The following is a 27295-nucleotide window of genomic DNA, read 5'->3' on the forward strand; positions in this document are numbered from 1 at the left end:
GGTAGGGGTACACTAATAGGGGATATGGCTGGTAGGGGTACACTAATAGGGGATATGGCTGGTAGGGGTACACTAATAGGGGATAGGGTTGGTAGGGGTACACTGATAGGGGATAGGGTTGGTAGGGGTACACTAATAGGGGATAGGGTTGGTAGGGGTACACTAATAGGGGATAGGGCTGGTAGGGGTACACTAATAGGGGATAGTGTTGGTAGAGGTACACTAATAGGGGATAGGGTTGGTAGGGGTACACTAATAGGGGATAGGTTTGGTAGGGGTACACTAATATGGGATAGGACTAGTCGGGGTACACTAATAGGGGATAGGGTTGGTAGGGGTACACTAATAGGGGATAGGGTTGGTAGGGGTACACTAATAGGGGATAGGGCTAGTAGGGGTACACTAATAGGGGATAGAGCTGGTAGGGGTACACTGATAGGGGATAGGGTAGGTAGGGGTACACTAATAGGGGGTAGGGTTGGTAGGGGTACACTAATAGGGGATAGGGTTGGTAGGGGTACACTAATAGGGGGTAGGGTTGGTAGGGGTACACTAATAGGGGATATGGCTGGTAGGGGTACACTAATAGGGGATATGGCTGGTATGGGGTACACTAATAGGGGATAGGGTTGGTAGGGGTACACTGATAGGGGATAGGGTTGGTAGGGGTACACTAATAGGGGATAGGGTTGGTAGGGGTACACTAATAGGGGATAGGGCTGGTAGGGGTACACTAATAGGGGATAGTGTTGGTAGGGGTACACTAATAGGGGATAGGTTGGTAGGGGTACACTAATAGGGGATAGGGTTGGTAGCGGTACACTAATAGGGGATAGGACTGGTAGGGGTACACTAATAGGGGATATGGTTGGTAGGGGTACACTAATAGGGGATAGGGTTGGTAGGGGTACACTCATAGGGGATAGGGCTAGTAGGGGTACACTAATAGGGGATAGAGCTGGTAGGGGTACACTAATAGGGGATAGGGTTGGTAGGGGTACACTAATAGGGGGTAGGGCTGGTAGGGGTACACTAATAGGGGATAGGACTGGTAGGGGTACACTAATAGGGGATATGACTGGTAGGGGTACACTAATAGGGGATAGGACTGGTAGGGGCACACTAATAGGGGATAGGGTTGGTAGGGGTACACTAATAGGGGATATGGCTGGTAGGGGTACACTAATAGGGGATATGACTGGTAGGGGCACACTAATAGGGGATAGAGCTGGTAGGGGTACACTAATAGGGGATATGGCTGGAAGGGGTACACTAATAGGGGATAGGGTTGGTAGGGGTACACTAATAGGGGATATGGCTAGTAGGGGTACACTAATAGGGGATAGGGCTAGTAGGGGTACACTAATAGGGGATAGGACTGGTAGGGGTACTTTATACACAAGTAAGCGGTTTCCCTGGGAGCAAACAGAAGCTGAGAGGGGCAAATCGACGCGGACTCTTGCAGAACGACTCCGGTAGCCAGCGGCGGTCATTCAACACGATCCCTCGTTCAGCAGGTTTCGCGATTCGACTCCGATTCGGTTCACGATTCCTTTTCCCCATCGGTTCCCGCGGGTTTGTGGAATCGATGGGTCCTGCTTGGTTTCAAATGAGGGACGTTACGATTCGTCGATTAACACTAATCGACTCGTAGCTGCGATATGCGATTACCGGATGAGTCCAGCAACAATATTTTGATTCATGAATGTCTCCCGCAGCCAGTTTCAGTTTATTTATTTTGGTATAGCCCTGTGAGCCATTCGGCTCTTGAATCGGGTGCAACCACAACAAACAAGACAAAACAGAAAAACACGAACAAGAACAACATCATAATCTTAGTTTTTTCGGTAAAGTCACGTTGAAGGGAAACAACAAAATAATAAAATATATATAAAACAATAAAAAAATTCTCACGACGTTTCGACCATAACTCAAACGGTCGTCTTCAGGTGTGTTGGTTTGCATAAATTTATCTTTAAACGGCGCATTTATTTATTTATTTAAAAAAAAACACAACATCTTAAAGCGACTTTGTGTGACTTGTGCAAACAGAAAATCCATGGGGAGAAAAAAACAACAGCAGAAATATTCCTGAAAAAAAGCACCGCACACCAACGTGGCACAAAGAGTCGTCTCACCTACGACTCGAGGCGGGTGGACTTCTCCACAAATCTGGCCGTCCGCCTGACGAAGCTGATTGTTAATTCCTGACGAAACGTCGTAGCTTAGGATTGTAAACGTTGATTTGAAGCCTTTCGTGACTGCAGATTACTGTAAACTAATAATGTTTTTTTTACCCTTTTATCTGGCAACAAAACTGATACCTTTTTTTTACAAGGGATATTTTTTTTGCATTAACCACAATACCTGCGGTCAAAATACAAACAACAAAAAAACTCTGATTAAAAATGTTGCGTGGTATACAGTAGGGTTGGTAAAATAATACATAGTGTAATATTACAAGTCTAATATAATCTAAGGTAATGTATAGTAACGCAGTGTATAATTCAATGTTGGGGTCTGTCTATGGCAGTTTATTATTAAAAAAAGATTAGTTGGAGGCATATTATAATAATCTTTGCGACATAGAAGTGTAATTTATAATGACTTATTGTTAGTAGCTCAGCTTAGTGGAGAATATATTGAGTACATTGATTATATTGATGTAAATTTTGATTTAAAGCTTTCGTGACTGCAGTAATTCATATTCTTAGTTTTTTCGGTAAAGTCACGTTGAAGAGAAACAACAAAATAACAAAATATATATAAAACAATAAAAAATTCTCACGACGTTTCGACCATAACTCAAACGGTCATCATCAGGTGTGTTGGTTTGCATAAATTTATTTTTAAACGGCACATTTATTTATTTATAAAAAAAACGTTGGCGTCACGCGCAGCGATTGGCAGTTTGCCCAGGACTAGTCCATCTATTTTTTGAAAAGAGGAGGGGGGAGACGAAATTTTTTACACTAATAGGGGATAGGGTTGGTAGGGGTACACTGATAGGGGATAGGGTAGGTAGGGGTACACTAATAGGGGGTAGGGTTGGTAGGGGTTCCCTAATAGGGGATATGGTTGGTAGGGGTACACTAATAGGGGATAGAGCTGGTAGGGGTACACTAATAGGGGATAGGGTTGGTAGGGGTACACTAATAGGGGATAGGGTTGGTAGGGGTACACTAATAGGGGATAGGGTTGGTAGGGGTACACTAATAGGGGATATGGCTGGTAGGGGTACACTAATAGGGGATATGGCTGGTAGGGGTACACTAATAGGGGATAGGGTTGGTAGGGGTACGCTGATAGGGGATAGGGTTGGTAGGGGTACACTAATAGGGGATAGGGTTGGTAGGGGTACACTAATAGGGGATAGGGCTGGTAGGGGTACACTAATAGGGGATAGGACTGGTAGGGGTACACTAATAGGGGATAGTGTTGGTAGGGGTACACTAATAGGGGATAGGGTTGGTAGGGGTACACTAATAGGGGATAGGTTTGGTAGGGGTACACTAATAGGGGATAGGACTGGTAGGGGTACACTAATAGGGGATAGGGTTGGTAGGGGTACACTAATAGGGGATAGGGTTGGTAGGGGTACACTAATAGGGGATAGGGCTAGTAGGGGTACACTAATAGGGGATAGAGCTGGTAGGGGTACACTGATAGGGGATAGGGTAGGTAGGGGTACACTAATAGGGGGTAGGGTTGGTAGGGGTACACTAATAGGGGATATGGTTGGTAGGGGTACACTAATAGGGGATAGATCTGGTAGGGGTACACAAATAGGGGATAGTGTTGGTAGGGGTACACTAATAGGGGATAGGGTTGGTCGGGGTACACTAATAGGGGGTAGGGTTGGTAGGGGTACACTAATAGGGGATATGGCTGGTAGGGGTACACTAATAGGGGATATGGCTGGTAGGGGTACACTAATAGGGGATAGGGTTGTTAGGGGTACACTGACAGGGGATAGGGTTGGTAGGGGTACACTAATAGGGGATAGGGTTGGTAGGGGTACACTAATAGGGGATAGGGCTGGTAGGGGTACACTAATAGGGGATAGTGTTGGTAGGGGTACACTAATAGGGGATAGGGTTGGTAGGGGTACACTAATAGGGGATAGGTTTGGTAGGGGTACACTAATAGGGTATAGGACTGGTAGGGGTACACTAATAGGGGATAGGGTTGGTAGGGGTACACTAATAGGGGATAGGGTTGGTAGGAGTACACTAATAGGGGATAGGGCTAGTAGGGGTACACTAATAGGGGATAGAGCTGGTAGGGGTACACTGATAGGGGATAGGGTAGGTAGGGGTACACTAATAGGGGGTAGGGTTGGTAGGGGTACACTAACAGGGGATAGGGTTGGTAGGGGTACACTAATAGGGGGTAGGGTTGGTAGGGGTACACTAATAGGGGATATGGCTGGTAGGGGTACACTAATAGGGGATATGGCTGGTAGGGGTACACTAATAGGGGATAGGGTTGGTAGGGGTACACTGATAGGGGATAGGGTTGGTAGGGGTACACTGATAGGGGATAGGGTTGGTAGGGGTACACTAATAGGGGATAGGGTTGGTAGGGGTACACTAATAGGGGATAGGGCTGGTAGGGGTACACTAATATGGGATAGGACTGGTAGGGGTACACTAATAGGGGATAGGGTTGGTAGGGGTACACTAATAGGGGATAGGGTTGGTAGGGGTACACTAATAGGGGATAGGGCTAGTAGGGGTACACTAATAGGGGATAGAGCTGGTAGGGGTACACTAATAGGGGATAGGGTTGGTAGGGGTACACTAATAGGGGGTAGGGCTGGTAGGGGTACACTAATAGGGGATAGGACTGGTAGGGGTACACTAATAGGGGATATGACTGGTAGGGGTACACTAATAGGGGATAGGACTGGTAGGGGCACACTAATAGGGGATAGGGTTGGTAGGGGTACACTAATAGGGGATAGGGTTGGTAGGGGTACACTAATAGGGGATAGGGCTAGTAGGGGTACACTAATAGGGGATAGAGCTGGTAGGGGTACACTGATAGGGGATAGGGTAGGTAGGGGTACACTAATAGGGGGTAGGGTTGGTAGGGGTACACTAATAGGGGATATGGTTGGTAGGGGTACACTAATAGGGGATAGATCTGGTAGGGGTACACAAATAGGGGATAGTGTTGGTAGGGGTACACTAATAGGGGATAGGGTTGGTCGGGGTACACTAATAGGGGGTAGGGTTGGTAGGGGTACACTAATAGGGGATATGGCTGGTAGGGGTACACTAATAGGGGATATGGCTGGTAGGGGTACACTAATAGGGGATAGGGTTGTTAGGGGTACACTGACAGGGGATAGGGTTGGTAGGGGTACACTATTAGGGGATAGGGTTGGTAGGGGTACACTAATAGGGGATAGGGCTGGTAGGGGTACACTAATAGGGGATAGTGTTGGTAGGGGTACACTAATAGGGGATAGGGTTGGTAGGGGTACACTAATAGGGGATAGGTTTGGTAGGGGTACACTAATAGGGTATAGGACTGGTAGGGGTACACTAATAGGGGATAGGGTTGGTAGGGGTACACTAATAGGGGATAGGGTTGGTAGGAGTACACTAATAGGGGATAGGGCTAGTAGGGGTACACTAATAGGGGATAGAGCTGGTAGGGGTACACTGATAGGGGATAGGGTAGGTAGGGGTACACTAATAGGGGGTAGGGTTGGTAGGGGTACACTAACAGGGGATAGGGTTGGTAGGGGTACACTAATAGGGGGTAGGGTTGGTAGGGGTACACTAATAGGGGATATGGCTGGTAGGGGTACACTAATAGGGGATATGGCTGGTAGGGGTACACTAATAGGGGATAGGGTTGGTAGGGGTACACTGATAGGGGATAGGGTTGGTAGGGGTACACTGATAGGGGATAGGGTTGGTAGGGGTACACTAATAGGGGATAGGGTTGGTAGGGGTACACTAATAGGGGATAGGGCTGGTAGGGGTACACTAATATGGGATAGGACTGGTAGGGGTACACTAATAGGGGATAGGGTTGGTAGGGGTACACTAATAGGGGATAGGGTTGGTAGGGGTACACTAATAGGGGATAGGGCTAGTAGGAGTACACTAATAGGGGATAGAGCTGGTAGGGGTACACTAATAGGGGATAGGGTTGGTAGGGGTACACTAATAGGGGGTAGGGCTGGTAGGGGTACACTAATAGGGGATAGGACTGGTAGGGGTACACTAATAGGGGATATGACTGGTAGGGGTACACTAATAGGGGATAGGACTGGTAGGGGCACACTAATAGGGGATAGGGTTGGTAGGGGTACACTAATAGGGGATATGGCTGGTAGGGGTACACTAATAGGGGATAGGACTGGTAGGGGCACACTAATAGGGGATAGAGCTGGTAGGGGTACACTAATAGGGGATAGGGTTGGTAGGGGTACACTAATAGGGGGTAGGGCTGGTAGGGGTACACTAATAGGGGATAGGACTGGTAGGGGTACACTAATAGGGGATATGACTGGTAGGGGTACACTAATAGGGGATAGGACTGGTAGGGGCACACTAATAGGGGATAGGGTTGGTAGGGGTACACTAATAGGGGATATTGCTGGTAGGGGTACACTAATAGGGGATAGGACTGGTAGGGGCACACTAATAGGGGATAGAGCTGGTAGGGGTACACTAATAGGGGATATGGCTGGAAGGGGTACACTAATAGGGGATAGGGTTGGTAGGGGTACACTAATAGGGGATATGGCTAGTAGGGGTACACTAATAGGGGATAGGGCTAGTAGGGGTACACTAATAGAGGATAGGACTGGTAGGGGTACTTTATACACAAGTAAGCGGTTTCCCTGGGAACAAACAGAAGCTGAGAGGGGCAAATCGACGCGGACTCTTGCAGAACGACTCCGGGTAGCCAGCGGCGGTCATTCAACACGATCCCTCGTTCAGCAGGTTTCGCGATTCGACTCCGATTCGGTTCACGATTCCTTTTCCCCATCGGTTCCCGGGGGTTTGTGGAATCGATGGGTCCTGCTTGGTTTCAAATGAGGGACGTTACGATTCGTCGATTAACACTAATCGACTCGTAGCTGCGATATGCGATTACCGGATGAGTCCAGCAACAATATTTTGATTCATGAATCTCTCCCGCAGCCAGTTTCAGTTTATTTATTTTGGTATAGCCCTGTGAGCCATTCGGCTCTTGAATCGGGTGCAACCACAACAAGCAAAGACAAAACAGAAAAACAAGAACAACATCTTAAAGCGACTTTGTGTGACTTGTGCAAACAGAAAATCCATGGGGGAAAAAAAACAACAGCAGAAATATTCCTGAAAAAAAGCACCGTACACCAACGTGGCACAAAGAGTCGTCTCACCTACGACTCGAGGCGGGTGGACTTCTCCACAAATCTGGCCGTCCGCCTGACGAAGCTGGTTGTTAATTCCTGACGAAACGTCGTAGCTTAGGATTGTAAACGTTGATTTGAAGCCTTTCGTGACTGCATATTACTGTAAACTAATAATGTTTTTTTTACCCTTTTATCTGGCAACAAAACTGATACCTTTTTTTTACAAGGGATATTTTTTTTTGCATTAACCACAATACCTGCGGTCAAAATACAAACAACAAAAAAACTCTGATTAAAAATGTTGCGTGGTATACAGTAGGGTTGGTAAAATAATACATAGTGTAATATTACAAGTCTAATATAATCTAAGGTAATGTATAGTAACGCAGTGTATAATTCAATGTTGGGGTCTGTCTATGGCAGTTTATTATTAAAAAAAGATTAGTTGGAGGCATATTATAATAATCTTTGCGACATAGAAGTGTAATTTATAATGACTTATTGTTAGTAGCTCAGCTTAGTGGAGAATATATTGAGTACATTGATTATATTGATGTAAATTTTGATTTAAAGCTTTCGTGACTGCAGTAATTCATATTCTTAGTTTTTTCGGTAAAGTCACGTTGAAGAGAAACAACAAAATAACCAAATATATATATAAAACAATAAAAAATTCTCACGACGTTTCGACCATAACTCAAACGGTCATCATCAGGTGTGTTGGTTTGCATAAATTTATTTTTAAACGGCACATTTATTTATTTATTTAAAAACGTTGGCGTCACGCGCAGCGATTTGGCAGTTTGCCCAGGACTAGTCCATCTATTTTTTGAAAAGAGGAGGGGGGAGACGAAATTTTTTACACTAATAGGGGATAGGGTTGGTAGGGGTACACTGATAGGGGATAGGGTAGGTAGGGGTACACTAATAGGGGGTAGGGTTGGTAGGGGTTCCCTAATAGGGGATATGGTTGGTAGGGGTACACTAATAGGGGATAGGGCTAGTAGGGGTACACTAATAGGGGATAGAGCTGGTAGGGGTACACTGATAGGGGATAGGGTAGGTAGGGGTACACTAATAGGGGGTAGGGTTGGTAGGGGTACACTAATAGGGGATATGGCTGGTAGGGGTACACTAATAGGGGATAGGGTTGGTAGGGGTACACTAATAGGGGATAGGGTTGGTAGGGGTACACTAATAGGGGATAGGGTTGGTAGGGGTACACTAATAGGGGATAGGGCTAGTAGGGGTACACTAATAGGGGATAGAGCTGGTAGGGGTACACTGATAGGGGATAGGGTAGGTAGGGGTACACTAATAGGGGGTAGGGTTGGTAGGGGTACACTAATAGGGGATAGGGTTGGTAGGGGTACACTAATAGGGGGTAGGGTTGGTAGGGGTACACTAATAGGGGATATGGCTGGTAGGGGTACACTAATAGGGGATATGGCTGGTATGGGGTACACTAATAGGGGATAGGGTTGGTAGGGGTACACTGATAGGGGATAGGGTTGGTAGGGGTACACTAATAGGGGATAGGGTTGGTAGGGGTACACTAATAGGGGATAGGGCTGGTAGGGGTACACTAATAGGGGATAGTGTTGGTAGGGGTACACTAATAGGGGATAGGTTGGTAGGGGTACACTAATAGGGGATAGGGTTGGTAGCGGTACACTAATAGGGGATAGGACTGGTAGGGGTACACTAATAGGGGATATGGTTGGTAGGGGTACACTAATAGGGGATAGGGTTGGTAGGGGTACACTCATAGGGGATAGGGCTAGTAGGGGTACACTAATAGGGGATAGAGCTGGTAGGGGTACACTAATAGGGGATAGGGTTGGTAGGGGTACACTAATAGGGGGTAGGGCTGGTAGGGGTACACTAATAGGGGATAGGACTGGTAGGGGTACACTAATAGGGGATATGACTGGTAGGGGTACACTAATAGGGGATAGGACTGGTAGGGGCACACTAATAGGGGATAGGGTTGGTAGGGGTACACTAATAGGGGATATGGCTGGTAGGGGTACACTAATAGGGGATATGACTGGTAGGGGCACACTAATAGGGGATAGAGCTGGTAGCGGTACACTAATAGGGGATATGGCTGGAAGGGGTACACTAATAGGGGATAGGGTTGGTAGGGGTACACTAATAGGGGATATGGCTAGTAGGGGTACACTAATAGGGGATAGGGCTAGTAGGGGTACACTAATAGGGGATAGGACTGGTAGGGGTACTTTATACACAAGTAAGCGGTTTCCCTGGGAGCAAACAGAAGCTGAGAGGGGCAAATCGACGCGGACTCTTGCAGAACGACTCCGGTAGCCAGCGGCGGTCATTCAACACGATCCCTCGTTCAGCAGGTTTCGCGATTCGACTCCGATTCGGTTCACGATTCCTTTTCCCCATCGGTTCCCGCGGGTTTGTGGAATCGATGGGTCCTGCTTGGTTTCAAATGAGGGACGTTACGATTCGTCGATTAACACTAATCGACTCGTAGCTGCGATATGCGATTACCGGATGAGTCCAGCAACAATATTTTGATTCATGAATGTCTCCCGCAGCCAGTTTCAGTTTATTTATTTTGGTATAGCCCTGTGAGCCATTCGGCTCTTGAATCGGGTGCAACCACAACAAACAAGACAAAACAGAAAAACACGAACAAGAACAACATCATAATCTTAGTTTTTTCTGTAAAGTCACGTTGAAGGGAAACAACAAAATAATAAAATATATATAAAACAATAAAAAAATTCTCACGACGTTTCGACCATAACTCAAACGGTCGTCTTCAGGTGTGTTGGTTTGCATAAATTTATCTTTAAACGGCGCATTTATTTATTTATAATAAAAAAAACACAACATCTTAAAGCGACTTTGTGTGACTTGTGCAAACAGAAAATCCATGGGGAAAAAAAAACAACAGCAGAAATATTCCTGAAAAAAGCACCGCACACCAACGTGGCACAAAGAGTCGTCTCACCTACGACTCGAGGCGGGTGGACTTCTCCACAAATCTGGCCGTCCGCCTGACGAAGCTGGTTGTTAATTCCTGACGAAACGTCGTAGCTTAGGATTGTAAACGTTGATTTGAAGCCTTTCGTGACTGTAGATTACTGTAAACTAATGTTTTTTTACCCTTTTATCTGGCAACAAAACTGATACCTTTTTTTTACAAGGGATATTTTTGCATTAACCACAATACCTGCGGTCAAAATACAAACAACAACAAAAACTCTGATTAAAAATGTTGCGTGGTATACAGTAGGGTTGGTAAATAATACATAGTGTAATATTACAAGTCTAATATTATAATCTAAGGTAATGTATAGTAACGCAGTGTTTAATTCAATGTTGGGGTCTGTCTATGGCAGTTTATTATACAAAGATTAGTTGGAGGCATATAATAATCTTTGCGACGTAGAAGTGTAATGTATAATGACTTATTGTTGGTAGCTCAGCTTAGTGGAGAATATATTGAGTACATTGATTATATTGATGTAGTTTATATTTAGTTCTTTCACATCGGTTTATTGTATGATTGTTGGGTAGTTACAGTTCTTTAGCGTCAATATACTACATGCCTCTGTTGATATATAAACTCTGACTTTAACATAGCTACTTCCGTGACCAGTCACATGCTATTCCCTCACACTAACATCATGCTAATCTCCCAGTTGCATGCTAATTTCCCGACTTTAACATCCTGCTAATCTCTCACATTAACTTAGCTACTTCAATGCTAAATTCTTCTGTTGATATGTAAACTCTGACTTTAACATAGCTACTTCCGTGACCAGTTACATGCTAATTCCTCACATTAACATCATGCTAATCTCCCAGTTACATGCTAATGTCTGACTTCAACACCCTGCTAATCTATCACATTAACACAGCTACTTCAATGCTAAACTCCTCTGTTGATATGTAAACTCTGACTTTAACATAGCTACTTCCGTGACCAGTTACATGCTAATTCTTCACATTAACATCATGCTAATCTCCCAGTTACATGCTAATTTCTGACTTTAACACCCTGCTAATCTCTCACATTAACACAGCTACTTCAATGCTAAATTATTCTGTTGATATGTAAACTCCTTTGTCAAGGCGCTCTGCTCCATCCCACCCAGCTTAAAAAACGCTGCCAAGCTTAGCGGTGTTCATTGGAGCGCTGTCTTCCCGACAGTTCTGTTCCTTCACCTGAAGAAGGCTACTTGTGTTGTGGCCGAAACGTGAGAATTTTATTTAATTATGTTTTATTTTTATTATTTCCCTTCTACGTGACTTTACCGAAAGAACCAAGAATATTAACTCTGATAACGTAAATTTCGATTTAAAGCTTTCGTGACTGCAAGGATTCATCTTCCTTGGTTCTTTCGGTAAAGTCACGTAGAATGAGAATAAAATAATAAATTGATAATGTATGCAATGTCCTGATGACACCAAAAGGCGTCATCTCTGGTCCAACACCACGTGAGACTGGGCTCTAAGAAAAGCTGTCTCGGGTGTGGACCAATCAATTTCAAGGACAATGCATAAATTGTCAGTGTTGTCTTTTTGTTTGAATTTTTACCGCAGATATTGTGGTGAATGCAAACATGATCCCTTGTTAAAAAAAAGTATCAGTTTTGTTGCCAGATAAAAGGGTAAAAACTCTATTATTATATTTTGTTACTGGCAAAGGAGGTCTCATGATGAAGTATTGTAAACGTTTCAGTTTCATTTCCAGTTTAATTTATTTGGTATAGCCCTGTGAGCCATTCGGCTCTTGAATCGGGTGCAACCGCAACAAATAAAAAAATATGAACAGGAAAACATCTTAAAGTGATTATGTGACCGTGCAAACAGAAAATCTAGGAAAAAACAGCTAAAATATTCCTGAAAAAGCACCGTACACCAACGCTGCGTGCAAAAATCCCAGTGGGATGCAAGTCAAACAACAACAACCACAAGACAACTTAGATTAAGGCCATCAGTCCAACTCCGTACTACAACAAACAAACATGGCCAAACCAAAAAACGTTTTCGAAATCACCAAATGAAAGCCATAAATACAATGGAACAGTGACTATAGGGACTGTGACCGGATTTTTAACAATAAACTACATAAATAAAATGTAACACCAAACCCTAGAGCCATAGCTGGCTGCATGAGTCACTCCACAAACAACAGGAGCATCAGTCGGAGTATCAACATTTTTCAATGCAACTTTAAAGATCAGCACACTAAACGTTGTGGCTTGGCTCTCCAACACACCGCTGGTGCTGAATTAGCTCCGACTTGGCCACGTTCTGTTTACGTTACAAAACTTACCATTGGCTGTGGCGGTTTTAACGACGCATTTATTTACGCGATCTAACCCAGAAAAAAACACATCTTAACGGATGATCGTGTTTTGATTTAAAGCTTTCGTGACTGCAGGGATTCATATTCTTGGTTCTTTCGGTAAAGTCACGTAGAAGGGAAACAATACAATTATAACAGTGATCTGCCACGGCCGAGGTGTTGGTCCTACCGTGTTTTAGGTCTGCGTTGTGTTCACGACTGCGGTCCGAGACATGTCGTTTGGTTTGGAGAACAAAACGACATGTCTTATAATTCAGTAGGCTCACATGACATTGACTTCTCCAAGACACAGGTTCGTTGCAAGCCATCTGGCCACCATGAGAGATTCGTGCATGAGGCTATCCACATATACAAACACAGAGACAATTTCAACCGAGAATATGGATTCTGGCTTAGCAATCATTGGAAGGATTTGATAAACCATTTCGGGTCTTAATTGATTGATCACGCTTAAGGTAGCTTTCAGACCGCATACATTAATTTTTCGCCTCCCCCCTCCTCTTTTCCGAACATAGATGGACTCGTCCATCTGAATGACTGCCAAATCGCTCTCCGTGGTGCTAACGTTAAAAATAAAAACGCCACTTTTTTCAAATTTTCTTGTTGTGGTTTTCACATCTGATGGTGATTGCTTGTGTTGCAGTCGAAACGTCGTGAGAATTTTATTGTTTTATATTTTTTTATTATTTTATTGTTTCACTTCTACGTGACTTTACCGAAAGAACCAAGAATAGGATGATCGTGTATTTAGTAACAATGGGTTTAGTTATAATCGATTCTCTTGGAATTGAATTACATCGATTTTGGAATCGAATTGGATGGCGAACGAACGATTCGATACGCCGATTTCGATTTCAAACCACTGTCGATTCTGCATTCACCGCAATAGCCCAATAAAAGAAATCGATCCAAAATTAACTTTTATATGAATTGGAATCGCCATCAAGGCGTCGCAACATCAGCCGGAGTAGCGTGCTGGAGGAGGTAACGCGGGGCGCGTCACGCTCCTCACCTCGTCACTCTCACCTCGTCTCCTCCTCCTCACCATCTCTTGCCTTCACGCCCCGATCGCACCCGAGCGAGAGGAGCGACGATGTTGGGTGTCGCCATTCTCACCGCGCTGCTCGCCAGCCTCGCCACCGTCGCTATCCAGCTCCTCCTGCTGCTGCGCTTCCTCTCCTCCACCTCCTCATCCACCTCCTCATCCTCCACAGCCACCTACCCACCCCGTGGCGCCGTCACCACTCGCCACCCCCGATTGCTTTCCTTACTCCGCGGCGCGGCCTTTACCACCTCCACCACCACCTCCACAACCACCACCACCACCCCGCTCTCATCCACTTCCTCCACCACCACAACAACCACATCATCATCCTCATCATCCTCCTCCACCACTTCCACCACATCAGCATCAGCAGCATCATCGTCGTCGTCGTCGTCGTCCCCGTACGAGGCGTGCCGCTGCTTGAACGCGCTGCTGCTCAGCGTCTTCTCGGAGCTGCGCGGCTCGTCGGAGCTGCGCGCCTGGGTCACCCGCAAGATCCACGTGGAGATGCTGGAGCTGCTGCAGGCGCGCACCGCGGGGCGGCTCGTCGAGGGCCTCAGCCTGCGCGACGTCTCGCTGGGCGACGCGCTGCCCGTGTTCCACGCCGTGCGGTGCACGGCGCTGCCGCGCAGGGACAGCGCCGGGCACGCGGCTCAGCAGGTGAGGAGTGTTGTTGTTGTTGTGGTGTTGTTGTTGTTGTTGTGTTGTTGTTGTGTTGTTGTTGCCTGCGCGACGTCTCGCTGGGCGACGCGCTGCCCGTGTTCCACGCCGTGCGGTGCACCGCGCTGCCGCGCAGGGACAGCGCCGGGCACGCGGCTCAGCAGGTCAGGAGTGTTGTTGTTGTTGTGGTGTTGTTGTGTTGTTGTTGTTGTGTTGTTGTTGCCTGCGCGACGTCTCGCTGGGCGACGCGCTGCCCGTGTTCCACGCCGTGCGGTGCACGGCGCTGCCGCGCAGGGACAGCGCCGGGCACGCGGCTCAGCAGGTCAGGAGTGTTGTTGTTGTTGTGGTGTTGTTGTTGTGTTGTTGTTGTGTTGTTGTTGCCTGCGCGACGTCTCGCTGGGCGACGCGCTGCCCGTGTTCCACGCCGTGCGGTGCACGGCGCTGCCGCGCAGGGACAGCGCCGGGCACGCGGCTCAGCAGGTCAGGAGTGTTGTTGTTGTTGTGGTGTTGTTGTGTTGTTGTTGTGTTGTTGTTGTGTTGTTGTTGCCTGCGCGACGTCTCGCTGGGCGACGCGCTGCCCGTGTTCCACGCCGTGCGGTGCACCGCGCTGCCGCGCAGAGAGAACGCCGGGCACGCGGCGCAGCAGGTCAGGAGTGTTGTTGTGTTGTTGCTGCTGCTGTTGTTGTGTTGTTGTTGTTGGTGTTGTTGCTGCTGTTGTTGTTGTGTTGTTGTTGCTGCTGTTGTTGTTGGTGTTGTTGTGTTGTTGCTGTTGTCGCTGTTGTTGCTGCTGCTGCTGTTGCTGCTCACCGAACAACTGCCCCGTACCACCACCTGCCCCGTACCACCACCTGGCCCGTACCACCACCTGCCCCGTACCACCACCTGCCCCGTACCATCACCTGCCCCGTACCACCACCTGCCCCGTACCATCACCTGGCCCGTACCACCACCTACCCCGTTCCACCACCTACCCCGTACCACCACCTACCCCGTACTACCACCTACCCCGTACCATCACCTGCCCCTCGCCATGATGAGTTTGGACTGTTTTCTCCTTCCAGGGGAAGTGGGTGCAGGATGAAGCTTCTTGTCTGTTAAGTTCGGTACCGACTCCACGGTGAGCCTGGCTGGTCTGGGTTTTAACCGCCAATGTCTTAAAGAGAGAACCGATTTATAAAGCAAAAAAAAAAAGAGCAATGCCTGAAGGATCTTCCCTTCCGTTTGTCCGTCCGTCCCTTACGGGGTGTGTGTGTGTGGGTGTGTGTGTGTGGGGGGTGTGTGTGTGTGGGTGTGTGTGTGTGTGTGTGTGGGGGGTGTGTGTGTACGAACACAAGACGGCCGACGACGAGGCGGCGGAACTACCGGACGAGCTGGAGCTGGAGGCGGACGTGGAGTACACGGGCGGCTGCTACGTGTGCGTCCACGCCGAGCTGGTGTTCGGCAAGCGCGCCGAGCTGTTCGTGCGCATCGCGCGCGTGCGCGGCCCCCTGCGGGTGCGGGTGACGCGGGCGCCGCCCCTCGCCCACTGGAGCTTTGCGTTCACGCGCGACCCCCGGGCCGAGCTCGAGGTGCGCTCTCACTACGAGGGCCGCCCCATGCCGCAGCTCACCACCGTCATCGTCAACCAGATCAAGAAGGTGCTGCGGCGGAAGCACACCCTGCCCAGCTACAAGATCAGGTGCGTGCAGCACCTAGCTAGGAGGGGAGGACGAGGACGAGGAGGAGGAGGAGGGAAAACAAGTGGGTTGTTTAGCAATCCGACGTATAGGTTTTGATTTGACTGCAGGGATTCATCTTCTTGGTTCTTTCGGTAAAGTCGCCGCGTAGAAGGGAAACAATGAAATAATAAAACGTAATAAAATAAAATTCTCACGAGGAAGGCTTGCTTGTGTTGTGGCCGAAAGGTCGTGAGAATTTTGTTTTGTTATGTTTTATTTTTATTAATTTATTTACATTCTTTCGGTAAAGTCACGTAGAAGGGAAACAATAAAATAAAAATAAAAAATATATTAAACAATAAAATTCTCACGACGTTTCGACTGCAACACAAGCAATTATCATCAGGTGTGAAAACCAAAGCAATAATTTTTTGTATTTTTAAATTATTTTTTTAATTGTTTCCCTTCTACGTGACTTTACCGAAAGAACCAAGACTATGAATCCGACGTATGTACGGAGGAGGAATGTTGTTCGGTGAGCAACCCCACGTGTTTTTACTGCCGTCTGTTAGGCTACTTCTCGGTCCAGCGGGTAAGGAGTTTCGCACGCAGTGATCTCTGCGTGATTCCCCAACCCCCCACCTCCGTGAGGGCTGGATCGTGGGTGCGCGTCACCACGCCCACGTGTAAGCTGGGACAATCTGCGTACGGCTTAACACTGCGTGCCGGGATTTGTTATTGACTGGAGACGTTCTGTAAAGAATCCAAAGGCGGAAAGCACAGCGCCTGTGCGATTGCGTCTTGTGCGATATGAATTACTCCGATTCCAAGTGCGCTTACTACTTGCACTGCCTCCTCATGCATGCTAATGACGGTATAGCCCACTGCTGGATGAATACTGTTGCCATGCTTTTGTCGGTCCAAAGGGTGTTACCTCGCCATACTTCACCACGTTGGTGCTGGTAAATGTTGACGGGGGCGGGGGGCGAGCTGCTGAGGACTGGTTTCAGATCTACCTTGCTCGCCGGCGACGGTGTGAGCACCGTCCAGGAATCAAACTCGGGTCGACAAACATTCATAGTCTTCTTTGGTTCTTTCGGTAAAGTCACCACGTAGAATAAGTTCTGTACCTTTCACCTGAAGACGGCCGCTTGCGTTGTGGCCGAAACGTCGTGAGAATTTTATTGTGTTATGTTATTATTTTATTCTCATTCTACGTGGTGACTTTACCGAAAGAACCAAAGAAGATGAATCCTTGCAGTCACGAAAGCTTCAAATCGAAACATTCATAGCCCAGTGCGCCGACCGCTTTTTGCCACCGCTCCAACGCCGCTTTTCACCGATGTGCATGTTGAAATTAGTTTACGCTTGACACTTGTTTTTTTTTCCTCGTGTTTTCTGCGTAGGTACAAGCCGTTCTTCCCATCGCACGTTCAGGGCGACGGCGCCAGTGCGAGTCTTCCGGTGGCCGAGCTCAAACGAGGGACTCTGAAAGTTCAGCTCGTAGGATGCAGCAGGTAACCACTTGGGGGGGGAGGGGGGGGGGTGTGTAAAAAAAAAAGAAAATCGGCAACCCGCTTGGTTTATTTAACGCGCTTCAACGTCATAGGAAGTGGCATGGGTGCCGGCAAGGAGCAGTCGGTTATGCAGGAGGTCGTGGGTTCGATCGCTCCCTGATGCCTATTGTATATCTGGAGGGTATGCGTGTTCTCCCCGTGGTCGCGTGGATGTTTCTCCGGGTCCTCCGTTTTTCTCGCACCACATAATTAGAATCAACGTCGCGCGTTTAGACTATTTGGCTGCTGTACGTTTCCACACAATGATAAGCCCACTTCGTTTGGCTATCATTTGTGATAACCAGGTCGCTTCTGAAAAAGAGCGGCGTACCTCGGTGGGCCTTACCTGGTGAAATAAAAAAATAGTTAATTGCGGCTGATCTCACCCCCTTTTCTCCCTTTTGCTCCAGACTCCTTCTTCCGACCGCGCCAGACAGAGACACCGACGTTTACTGCAGCCTGGAGCTGGCGACCACCAAGTGTACAGGAGGTGTGAGGTTCCTCTTCATTGAGGTGTGTATTCCCCTTCGTTTAACGCTATCCTTCCACATATATATGGATATCTATATATATGGATATAAAATTCCACTTCCCATCAAATCACAAGGCCTTCTGGGAGTGCATAACGTTCATCAGCAGAGCCACACTTGCTTGAACCATTCCTGGTGAACTGGCAAATGTCAACGGCAAAGGCCCGCTCTCTAAAATGTGTGGGTCGCTCTCTCTCTGAAGTATGTGTACATCTTGTAAATATAGTTATCCGTACAGCCTTTTGGATGAGGGCCTCCCCATGCCATGCAGGTCATGGGGGTTATTTGACCATATTTCACTACGCCGGTTGGCGTAGATTGGTATATGCGGGGAGCACAGGTGTGTGCATAATCTATTTTCTGTCTTTTTATATTTATCTAGTTGAAAATACATAGTTAATACAACGCTCATCATCAATACCATAGGTCTCTGGTTCTTGCAGGCAACTTGAGCCCTTGGCCAACTCCGTACGGAAATGACGCAAAAGTCGGTGCTGCGACTGTGAAGGTTGCCGGCGAGAATGGAGCGCGTGTACAAGCATGTGTCTGTGGTTTTTATTTTCTTGTTCCTCACGTTCACGCAGATACAAATATCGAAGGGGACCTCGCCGCTCATAGGGCTCACGTTCCGCCAGATCTCCGTGCCGGACGGGGATCCGGACCTTGTGGTGGTCTCCACGGTGGTTCCCAACACGCCCGCCGCGGGCGCCGACGTTCGCAAGGACGATCGCGTCGTGTCCATCGCAGGTCCGGTTTGTTGTCGCTCTGTCGGGTACCCCCCCCCCCCCTTTCAATTTATTTGCGGCCAGCCGCTCCCCCGTTGGTGACATAATAGAGCTGCCTACTGACGCTCGCAATCGTCGCTACGGCCGCTCTCTCATCGTCGCTCTGTCATTTACAATCTGAGTATGACGTTTCGCCAGTAATTACAACTAGCATCATCAGGTGGACAGCCAGCTTTGTGGAGAAATGGTCGTGACTTTGCTCTCCAACACACCGGTGTGCTGTACAAGTAACAAATTGTCATCCAACTTGAAACCTGATTCCCACCACCACCCAGCTCAACAGAATTCTCTCATCAAAACGTTATACCACAGGGCACATTGCATTTCGGACCAACACCACCTGACCAGTGAGTTAAAACATGTACACCTGGCCCTCAAGAGAAACGGATACTCTGACCGTACCATCCGCCAAGCTGTTTCTCCCTCCATACAGAAACAACCACTTGATACTCCGGTCAAAACCATCACACTACCATATATAGCAGGCGTTACTAAAAAAGATCTCCAAAATTCTAAACAAACACAAGATCCTGGTCCGGTTCAATACAGTACACAAAATCCGTGACCTGATCCCATCCGTGAAAGATGTCATTCCTGACTTACAGTACCCCGGGGTTTACAAATTGAGCTGCACTTGTGGTGATTGCTATATCGGGGAGACGAAGCGACATGTCTCTGACCGAATTCGCGAGCACAAATCAGATTTGAAACACGGCAGAACGAATTCTTCTGCCGTAGCTGACGACTGTTACAATGCTGTGGGTGATCACGATATAGTTTTCTCCGATACCAAGGTTCTCTGCAAACCCATGGGTTTTTATCAGAGATTTGTCCACGAGGCAATTCAGATTTACAAACACAGACAATTTCAACCGAGAGGATGGTTTCAAATTAAGCAATCATTGGAAAGATGTTCTAAATCAAACCAAATATTAAACTAATTTTCAATGGTGCAGTATTTTTTTTCCAAGTAGTGGTATCCCAAACTTTCACAGCTGCTTATTTCTCTCCACTCACTCACTTCACTCACTCACTCCACTCACTCTACTCACTCCACTCACTCCACCAACTCTTTCCACTCACTCCACTCACTCACTCCACTCACTCACTCCACCAACTCACTCCACTCACTCACTCCACTCACTCGCTCCACTCACTCCACCAACTCATTCCACTCACTCACTCCACTCACTCACTCTACTCACTCACTCCACTCACTCCACTCACTCACTCCACTCACTCCACTCACTCCACCAACTCACTCACTCCACTCACTCCACTCACTCACTCCACTCACTCCACTCACTCCACTCACTCACTCCACTCACTCACTCCACTCACTCACTCCACTCACTCCACTCACTCACTCCACTCACTCACTCTCCCCCCCCCGCTGCTGGTCCGTCATGGTCCCCACCCGCTCCTGGTCCATCATGGCCCATGCACCTCCTACGTACATCGTGCTCATCTCTATGCTAATTCCTTTGTCAAAACGTTTTGCTTCCTCCCACACAGCTTAAAGGACGCGACCTGGGCTTGGCTGTTTTCACTCCAACGCTGTCCTCATGACAGCACGGTCCCTTCACCTGATGAAGGCCACTTGTGTTCTGGCCGAAACGTCGTGATTTTTGTTATTTTATTTTTTACCTACGTGACTTTACCGAATAGAACCAAAGAGTATGGATCCTTGCAGTCACGAAAGCTTCAAATCTAGAAATTGTCATGCTTTGTTTACGTGACAAACCTTACTAATTGGCTGTGTCGGGTGGTGGCAGGTTTAAACACATTCCTGCGGAGGGAGCTGGTAGGAATGTTGGGTTGCTCGGTCAATGGCCAGGGTCAACGGCGGCACCACGTGGTGTATTCCACAAATATGCCCGACTGTGAGGGCGGGCACAAGCCGGCGTGAGTCGGTGAAACGTTGAGTTTTATAAGGGCACCACGGGGTGACCAGCCCCTCCCCACCCAGCACCTCCCCACCCTCCCCACCCAGCACCTCCCCACCCTCCCCTCCCCACCCAGCCCCTCCCCTCCTCACCCAGCCCCTCCCTCCCCACCCAGCCCCTCCCCACCCTCCCCTCTCCACCCAGCCCCACCCCTCCCATTTGTGAATGCACGGCGGACGGACGGACACAATCTCCTGTGGGCTGGTGTAAGCAGGAGGTTCCTACCACTATGATTAACACTTTTATATATTTATGCAGTCTAACCCAAAAAACACCTGTATTATGGACACGGCAGTGTTTCCAGGTGGCGAGATGTTAACTCCCTCGCCTGGTATGTCGGAGGCCGTGGGTTTATTCCCAACCCTGACACCTGTATACGTGGAGTTTGCGGTGTCTCACTCCCTGTGGTCGTGTGGAATTTTCTCTCGGGGTCCTCCGGTTTTTCCCTCCGTTTAGAATCACCGTCACGCGTGTAGAACAGAATCACCGTCACGCGTGTAGAGCATTAGAATCACCGTCACGCGTGTAGAGCATTTGGCTGCGATGAATGTCCACGCGACGATGCGCTACTTCGTCAAGCTCTCATTTGTGATACCCAGGTCGCTTCTGATAAAGAACTACATAGCTAAGTGGGCCTTACCCGGTAAAATAAAATGTAGTTTAATATTCTTGGTTCTTTCGGTAAAGTCACGTAGAAGGGAAACAATAAAATAATAAAAATATAAAACAATAAAATTCTCACGACGTTTGGACTTGCAACACAAGCAATCATCATCAGGTGTGAAAACCACAGCAAGAAAATTTGAAAGAACCAAGACTATGAATCCCTGCAGTCACGAAAGCTTTAAATCAAAATGTAGTTTCATATATATTTTATTATTTTGTTGTTTCCCTTCAACGTGACTTTACCGAAAGAGCTAAGAATATGTGGTTTAATGTTTTCGTTTTTTTAGTCAACAATTATTAATAATTTTCCGCGCTGCCAAAACGTTTCGCTCGTGAAGCACGGAGAAGTTGCCGCCCTGCGTGCTTCTGCAGGTCACAACGTCTATTCTCTGGTGCACGCCGGAAAGCTGCTCGCTTCGGCCGACCCCGTCCGGATCGTGTTGCAGCGGGAGGAACCGCCCACCGGCGCTGTCCACTCAAGCCACGCGGCAGCGGGAGCCTCGGTGGCGGCGCCGCCGGTGGCGCCGGCGTCCGCGCCAAAAAACCTCCCGGTGGACGACTCTGCCAACCCCGATTCGGACTTCGAGGATCTCTGCTTGGCGACGACGAACGAAGCGCAGGCGGCTGACGAGACTCCGCGTTTGGCTGCGGTCGGCCTCAAACAGTCGCCGGCTCCTCCGGCTCCTGCTGGTGCCGCCGCCGGTGCCGCCGGTGCCGCCGCCGCCGCAAAGAACGCCTCTCCGGGAGGTTCTCCGTCGCATTCCGCCAAACCGAGGGAAGGAGCGGCGGCCTACTGCTCGAAGGCTGCCAAAGCGAGCGACGGCCGCGCTGCCGAGTGCCCGAGGGTACCCGCGGACGCAGACGCGTCCGAGTCTCAAGACGCGGGCGGCCCGAGCGGCCCGAGCGGCCCCGTCAAACCGCCCGCTCCGCCGAGGCCCAAGGACAAGCCGGAATCCGCCCCCGACGCCGACGGCGCCGGCGCCGGCGCCGGCGGTCCCTCGACGGCGCGGTCGGCGAAAGGCTCCGCGGAGCGGGCGGCGAAAGCGGCGGCCAAGGCGGACGCCGCCGGCGCAGAGGAAGCGCCGGCGGCCGCCAGGGCGGACGTGTGGACGTCGACCAAGGCGGCGTACGGCAACAACGCCTGCGCCTGGACCGGCGGAGCCGCCGGCTGCGCCGAGTTCCGGGTGGAGGACCACCACAAGTATGTGAACGTGCTGGTGTGGTGCCAGGAGCGCGTGGCCCCGGGGGCCCGGCCGGCCTGCGCCGCCGCCGCCGCGTGCGTGGGCCACGCGAGCGTCGGCGTGGACGAGATCGTGTCGGAGTGCCTCGACACGGGCTCCCTGCGGTTCTATCGCACCTACCTGCTGCGTCCGCCCGACCCCAAGCCGGCCGCCCTGCTCGGTCGGCCGCAGTTCAAGCAGCTTGCGTCGCACAAGGGGTTCAACGAGGAGCTGTGCTTCGGCGAGGTCACGCTGCACTTTTCGCACGCCTACGCCGACGGCTTCAGAGGGGCGTCGGCGGGGCCCAGGGCGGCGGTAAAAACGCGCGGAACGGGATCGCTGGACAACGACGCCTCGGATTCGGAGAGGGACGACGGCGCCTTGCGGACGACGGAGGCGTCGAGGCACGACTTCAGGGACGCGCTCTTTCAAAATCCGACCAACTGCGACTACTGCAAGAACCAAATCTGGACCAATTCGGCGTCCAGGTGCAGCCGCTGCGCCTACGTCTGCCACAAGAAGTGCCGCGAGAAGTACCAGGCGGAGAAGCCGCGGTGCTCGCGCGACGGCGCGGGCCCGGGGACCCGGCAGACGGACCGCCAGCGGCCCCAGAGCATGCACAAGGCGGCGGCGCTCGCTCGCAACCTCATCCCCTACGCTCGCAAACGCCTGCAGCTGCGCCCGGGAGCCAAGCGGACCGGCGACGACGGGCCGCCCGAGACGGCTCACGGCGTCGTCTGCGAAACCGAGGGCGCCGCCGGCGGCGGCGGCGGCGCAGACGAGGGTTCCGACGCGGCGGACGGGACGCGCCGGGGATCGGCGGGTGCCAACCGCGACGGCGGCCTCCACGACAGCGTCTTCGTGGCGGTGAAGGAAATCGGGCGGGCGCTCTACCGGGACCTCCCGAGCGCCGAGCGGCAGCAGAAGCTCGAGCTGATGCTGGAGAAGCTGCAGTGCGAGATCGAGGCCGAGCTGGAGAGGAACAGCACGCTCAAGCAAGACCCGGCGGCGGCCTCGGCGGCCTCGGCGGCCTCGGCCGACCCGGCCCGCGCCACGGCCGAGCTGATCGCCGTCGAGGTGAGGAAGTCCAACGAGCGGCTGCAGGCGCTCACCCTGCTCATGCTGCACTACCGCGCGGGCCTCGAGGACCTGGAGCTGGCGCGGGTTGACCCCCCGGAGGCGGCGCCGGAGCTCGCGGCTCGCTCGGAGGAGCAGGAGGAGCGGCGTGGCGGAAACCCGCGGCTCTCGGACGGCGAGGCGGGGGGCGGCGGCCGGGAGTCGGCCCATTGCGGTGATCTCGGCGGCAAGGCCCGTTGCGCAGAAGCCACCGACACGCGTCCGCAGGGCCCGAGTGCGGACGTCGCGCGCGCTGCTGCTACTGCTGCTGCGGCCGAGCAAGAAGAAGGTGGTGGTGGTGGCGGTGGTGGCGGTGGTGGTGACGACGACGACGATCAGATTTCGTTGGAGCGCGTTGATGTCGAAGACCGCGCGGATGTTGAAACATCCGTTGCGGATCAAAGACTTGAAGGAACTGAAGAAGAGGCATCCGAGTTGGAGGTCGGCGATGATACCGACTGCGAGAAAACTTGAAAGTCAACGCGGGAGACGAAGCTATCGTAAGCTTACCCGGTTCACTTGTAAAACAGGGGTTTAAATGATTTCAGATTCTAACTGTGCACAGGGACTCCTCTTCTTACAAACTTTCAGAGATACGAACAAACGAGTGGGCTGTTCGGACCGAGATCCGTAAGTTCAACCGCCGCGCAATAGATGGCGGTGGTGGCTTCTACATCTGCAGAACGTGAAGAACCGGTGGCATCTACATCTACAGGAGATTATACAACTTTTAAATCCATTTCCCGTGTCTTTTTATAGTACACGCCGTACAACGTGTTTGGAATCGACAGGAGTAAAGCTAGACTTGCGAACAAATCGACTTACGAACAGACCTCTGGAACCTAACTCGTTCGTAAGTAAAGGAGTCACTATATTTGGAATGTAAACAACGAGGTTTATTGCGGTTAACTGCTTACAAATGTAACTGGGAATTTTTATTTGAATATCGCACAAAGTTAAAACACTGAATGGCGAGCAAAAGCCTTGTGGAATTTGCCCGCTAGCTGCTTCTCAAGCCAACGCAGAAACCTAATGCACCAGTGCTCTCTTAGTCTAGTACCATACCATAGCATTGGGTTGCAGATTCCTACAGTGTTTTGTTTAAATGTATATATTTTTTGTAGACTTATTATAATATTAGAAAGCTATACATATAAATAGCATTTACAAGCCGTAAACGCGCTCCGTTCGGCGTGACTATAATTAACTTTATTTTGTTGAGGAAACGGAAAAAAAGCTGTTTAGTGGTGGGTGGCCTTGCCTGGTAAAATAAAAAATAGTTTATATATAGTTTGGGGGGGATAGCCTACCCCGGAATGTTGTGGACAACACTGTATGATCGTTCAATAGTCCCAAAGCCAACGCAGCTTTACTTCTACCACACGTGGGAACACTCTCTTCACTCTGCATCATTCCAAGGACACTTTGCACTTGAGTCCGAAATTACAGATGATTAATTTCTTTAGAACTGCTTTTTGCTTCAGGTGCTGTTATCCCCCCTCCCCTCCGACACCTCCGATTTAAAACGGTTGTTCCACGTACAGTGCTAATGACGTTCAACGTGCATTCGTACAAACCACACGGGCTGCAGGAGAATGAAGGTAAATTCACTAGAAATTAATGGTTCAAGATGAACTGACTTTTTTAATGTGTCATATCGATGCAGCGACGGATACGGGAGATAGCACTTCGCCACTACGAGATGCAGAAGAGATCATTCACAGTTCACGCTTATATCTCTCGAGTGGCCAAGGACACCTTTATGCAGTGTGGGTGGCACTTTCCCAGACATTCCGCTGATGCATATGATTTATATTCTCGGAGCCGGGAATTCGGTACAAATTCAATGCAAAACAGAACGTAAAAAGTGGTCGGATCGGCAGGTCAGTCGCGGTGTGAGGGGTGGGAAGCGCGCGGGTACTCTTCCACCACTTCCCAAGATGTCCGGCCAGAGCGTGGAAGAGTAGGCCAAATACCCTCCTGGCGTGCTTCTCCTTAGAGGCGCCTCTCGCAGAGGGCCCCTTCTGCCGGCAGTGGCGCGGGCGGGGGCAGTTGGCATGCCACGGGGTGTGCTTTTGCTAGAAGACGACGCCGCGGGGATTGTACGAGTCCGCTCGGGAGCGGACGGTTCGCTGTGGTTGGTGGGTGGCGATCGTGGGGAAATCCATTTGGTGGCCTCGGTGGGAGTTAAACTTTTATTGGCCTGTGATGATCGGCAGCTTCGTGGCTGGCCACCGGGCAAGGAGGCGGTCACTGTCGTCGCGATGCGCTTTCGAACGCGCTTCTGCGGCCGTCCGGAACGCTCTTCCCTTCCGATATTAGGAAGCCACTGGAGCTATGCACTTTTTAAATGTCGATTTTTTTTTATGTTTGGTTTGTTGTCCTTCCCCCGCACCACCGATTTAGCAGGGTTGACGACATACGGTGCGAAAGAAATACAACGTACGTACTGTAGAGCAGGGGTGGGGAATGTCCGTCCCGCGGGCCGTATGAGGCCCGCGAAATAATTTGGTCTGTTCCAGCCGTCACATTGGGGGCGAGTTAATTAAATGTTTGACCAAATATAACAGGCTAGTTTTTAAGTTGATCATTTTGTATGGCCCGCGAATGATGTTTTAAAAATATCCAAATGGCTCTTGGCAGAAAAAAGGTTCCCCGCCCCTTCAGTTTAGAGAGTCGGGCGCGGAGAGTTTGTCAAACTCGGCTGAATGCCTCTGATTGGTGTTGAATCGCTGTTGTCAAAGTCCATAACACGTAATATGATATAAACTGTGGCTAAGCTGGCCACCAAAGTATGATTTTAAACTGTGGTATGTTTAAGTCTTGTGGGGGTTTTTTTTAGTTAAGCTGTTGATATGTTATGCAAGCATAAACTCCCCATTTCAAATATATGCCTCTGTATACGCTGCGGTTAAACGTGCCGAAATGTGTTCATATGTCACGTGTGCGCAGACTAGAGGTGGGCAGTATTGTGCGACTCCTCGACTGCATATTCTTGGTTCTTTTGGTAAAGTCACGTTGAAGGAAACAATAAAATAATAAAAATATAAAACAGTACAATTCTCACGACGTTTTGACTGCAACACAAGCAATCATCAGAAAGAACCAAGAATATGAATCCCTGCATTCACGAAAGCTTTAAATAAAAATTCCTCGACTGCAATTGTGATCCCATTCCTAACGAGGTCGGGAGAATCGTGGCTACAAAATTGGGGGGGGGGGGGGATGAGGGAGGGTGGTGGTGGTGATGGTCTGGGGAGTCGTGACTGGCCTAGCCAAATGTATGACACGTGCATTGGCCATACGTTGCAATGGCAATTCTGGTTGGCGGTAGCCGGCTAGTAACCGGGTCGACCACTTGGTCCTTCCCGATGAGAACCACCAGCAGCAC

The 27295-nt window shown here is 49.6% G+C and overlaps 1 protein-coding gene across 1 annotated transcript; it reads left to right on the forward strand.

Moving 5' to 3' along the window:
- Positions 1-12934: 12934 nt before the first annotated feature.
- On the forward strand, positions 12935-27067 carry LOC116954416 (PDZ domain-containing protein 8-like). Its single transcript, XM_076052236.1, has 9 exons — positions 12935-12939; positions 14208-14427; positions 14564-14591; positions 14880-15073; positions 15762-16105; positions 17492-17602; positions 18052-18154; positions 18756-18918; positions 21941-27067. The coding sequence occupies exons 1-9, from the start codon at positions 12935-12937 to the stop codon at positions 24376-24378; spliced, it is 3606 nt and encodes a 1201-aa protein (XP_075908351.1). The 3' UTR covers positions 24379-27067.
- The last annotated feature ends 228 nt before the right edge of the window (positions 27068-27295 follow it).

This window comes from Petromyzon marinus, chromosome 55 (assembly GCF_048934315.1).
Source record: "Petromyzon marinus isolate PM22_M1 ecotype Great Lakes invasive population chromosome 55, UKy_Petmar_22M1.pri1.0, whole genome shotgun sequence".
In the NCBI taxonomy this organism is placed as follows: Eukaryota; Metazoa; Chordata; class Hyperoartia; order Petromyzontiformes; family Petromyzontidae; genus Petromyzon; species Petromyzon marinus.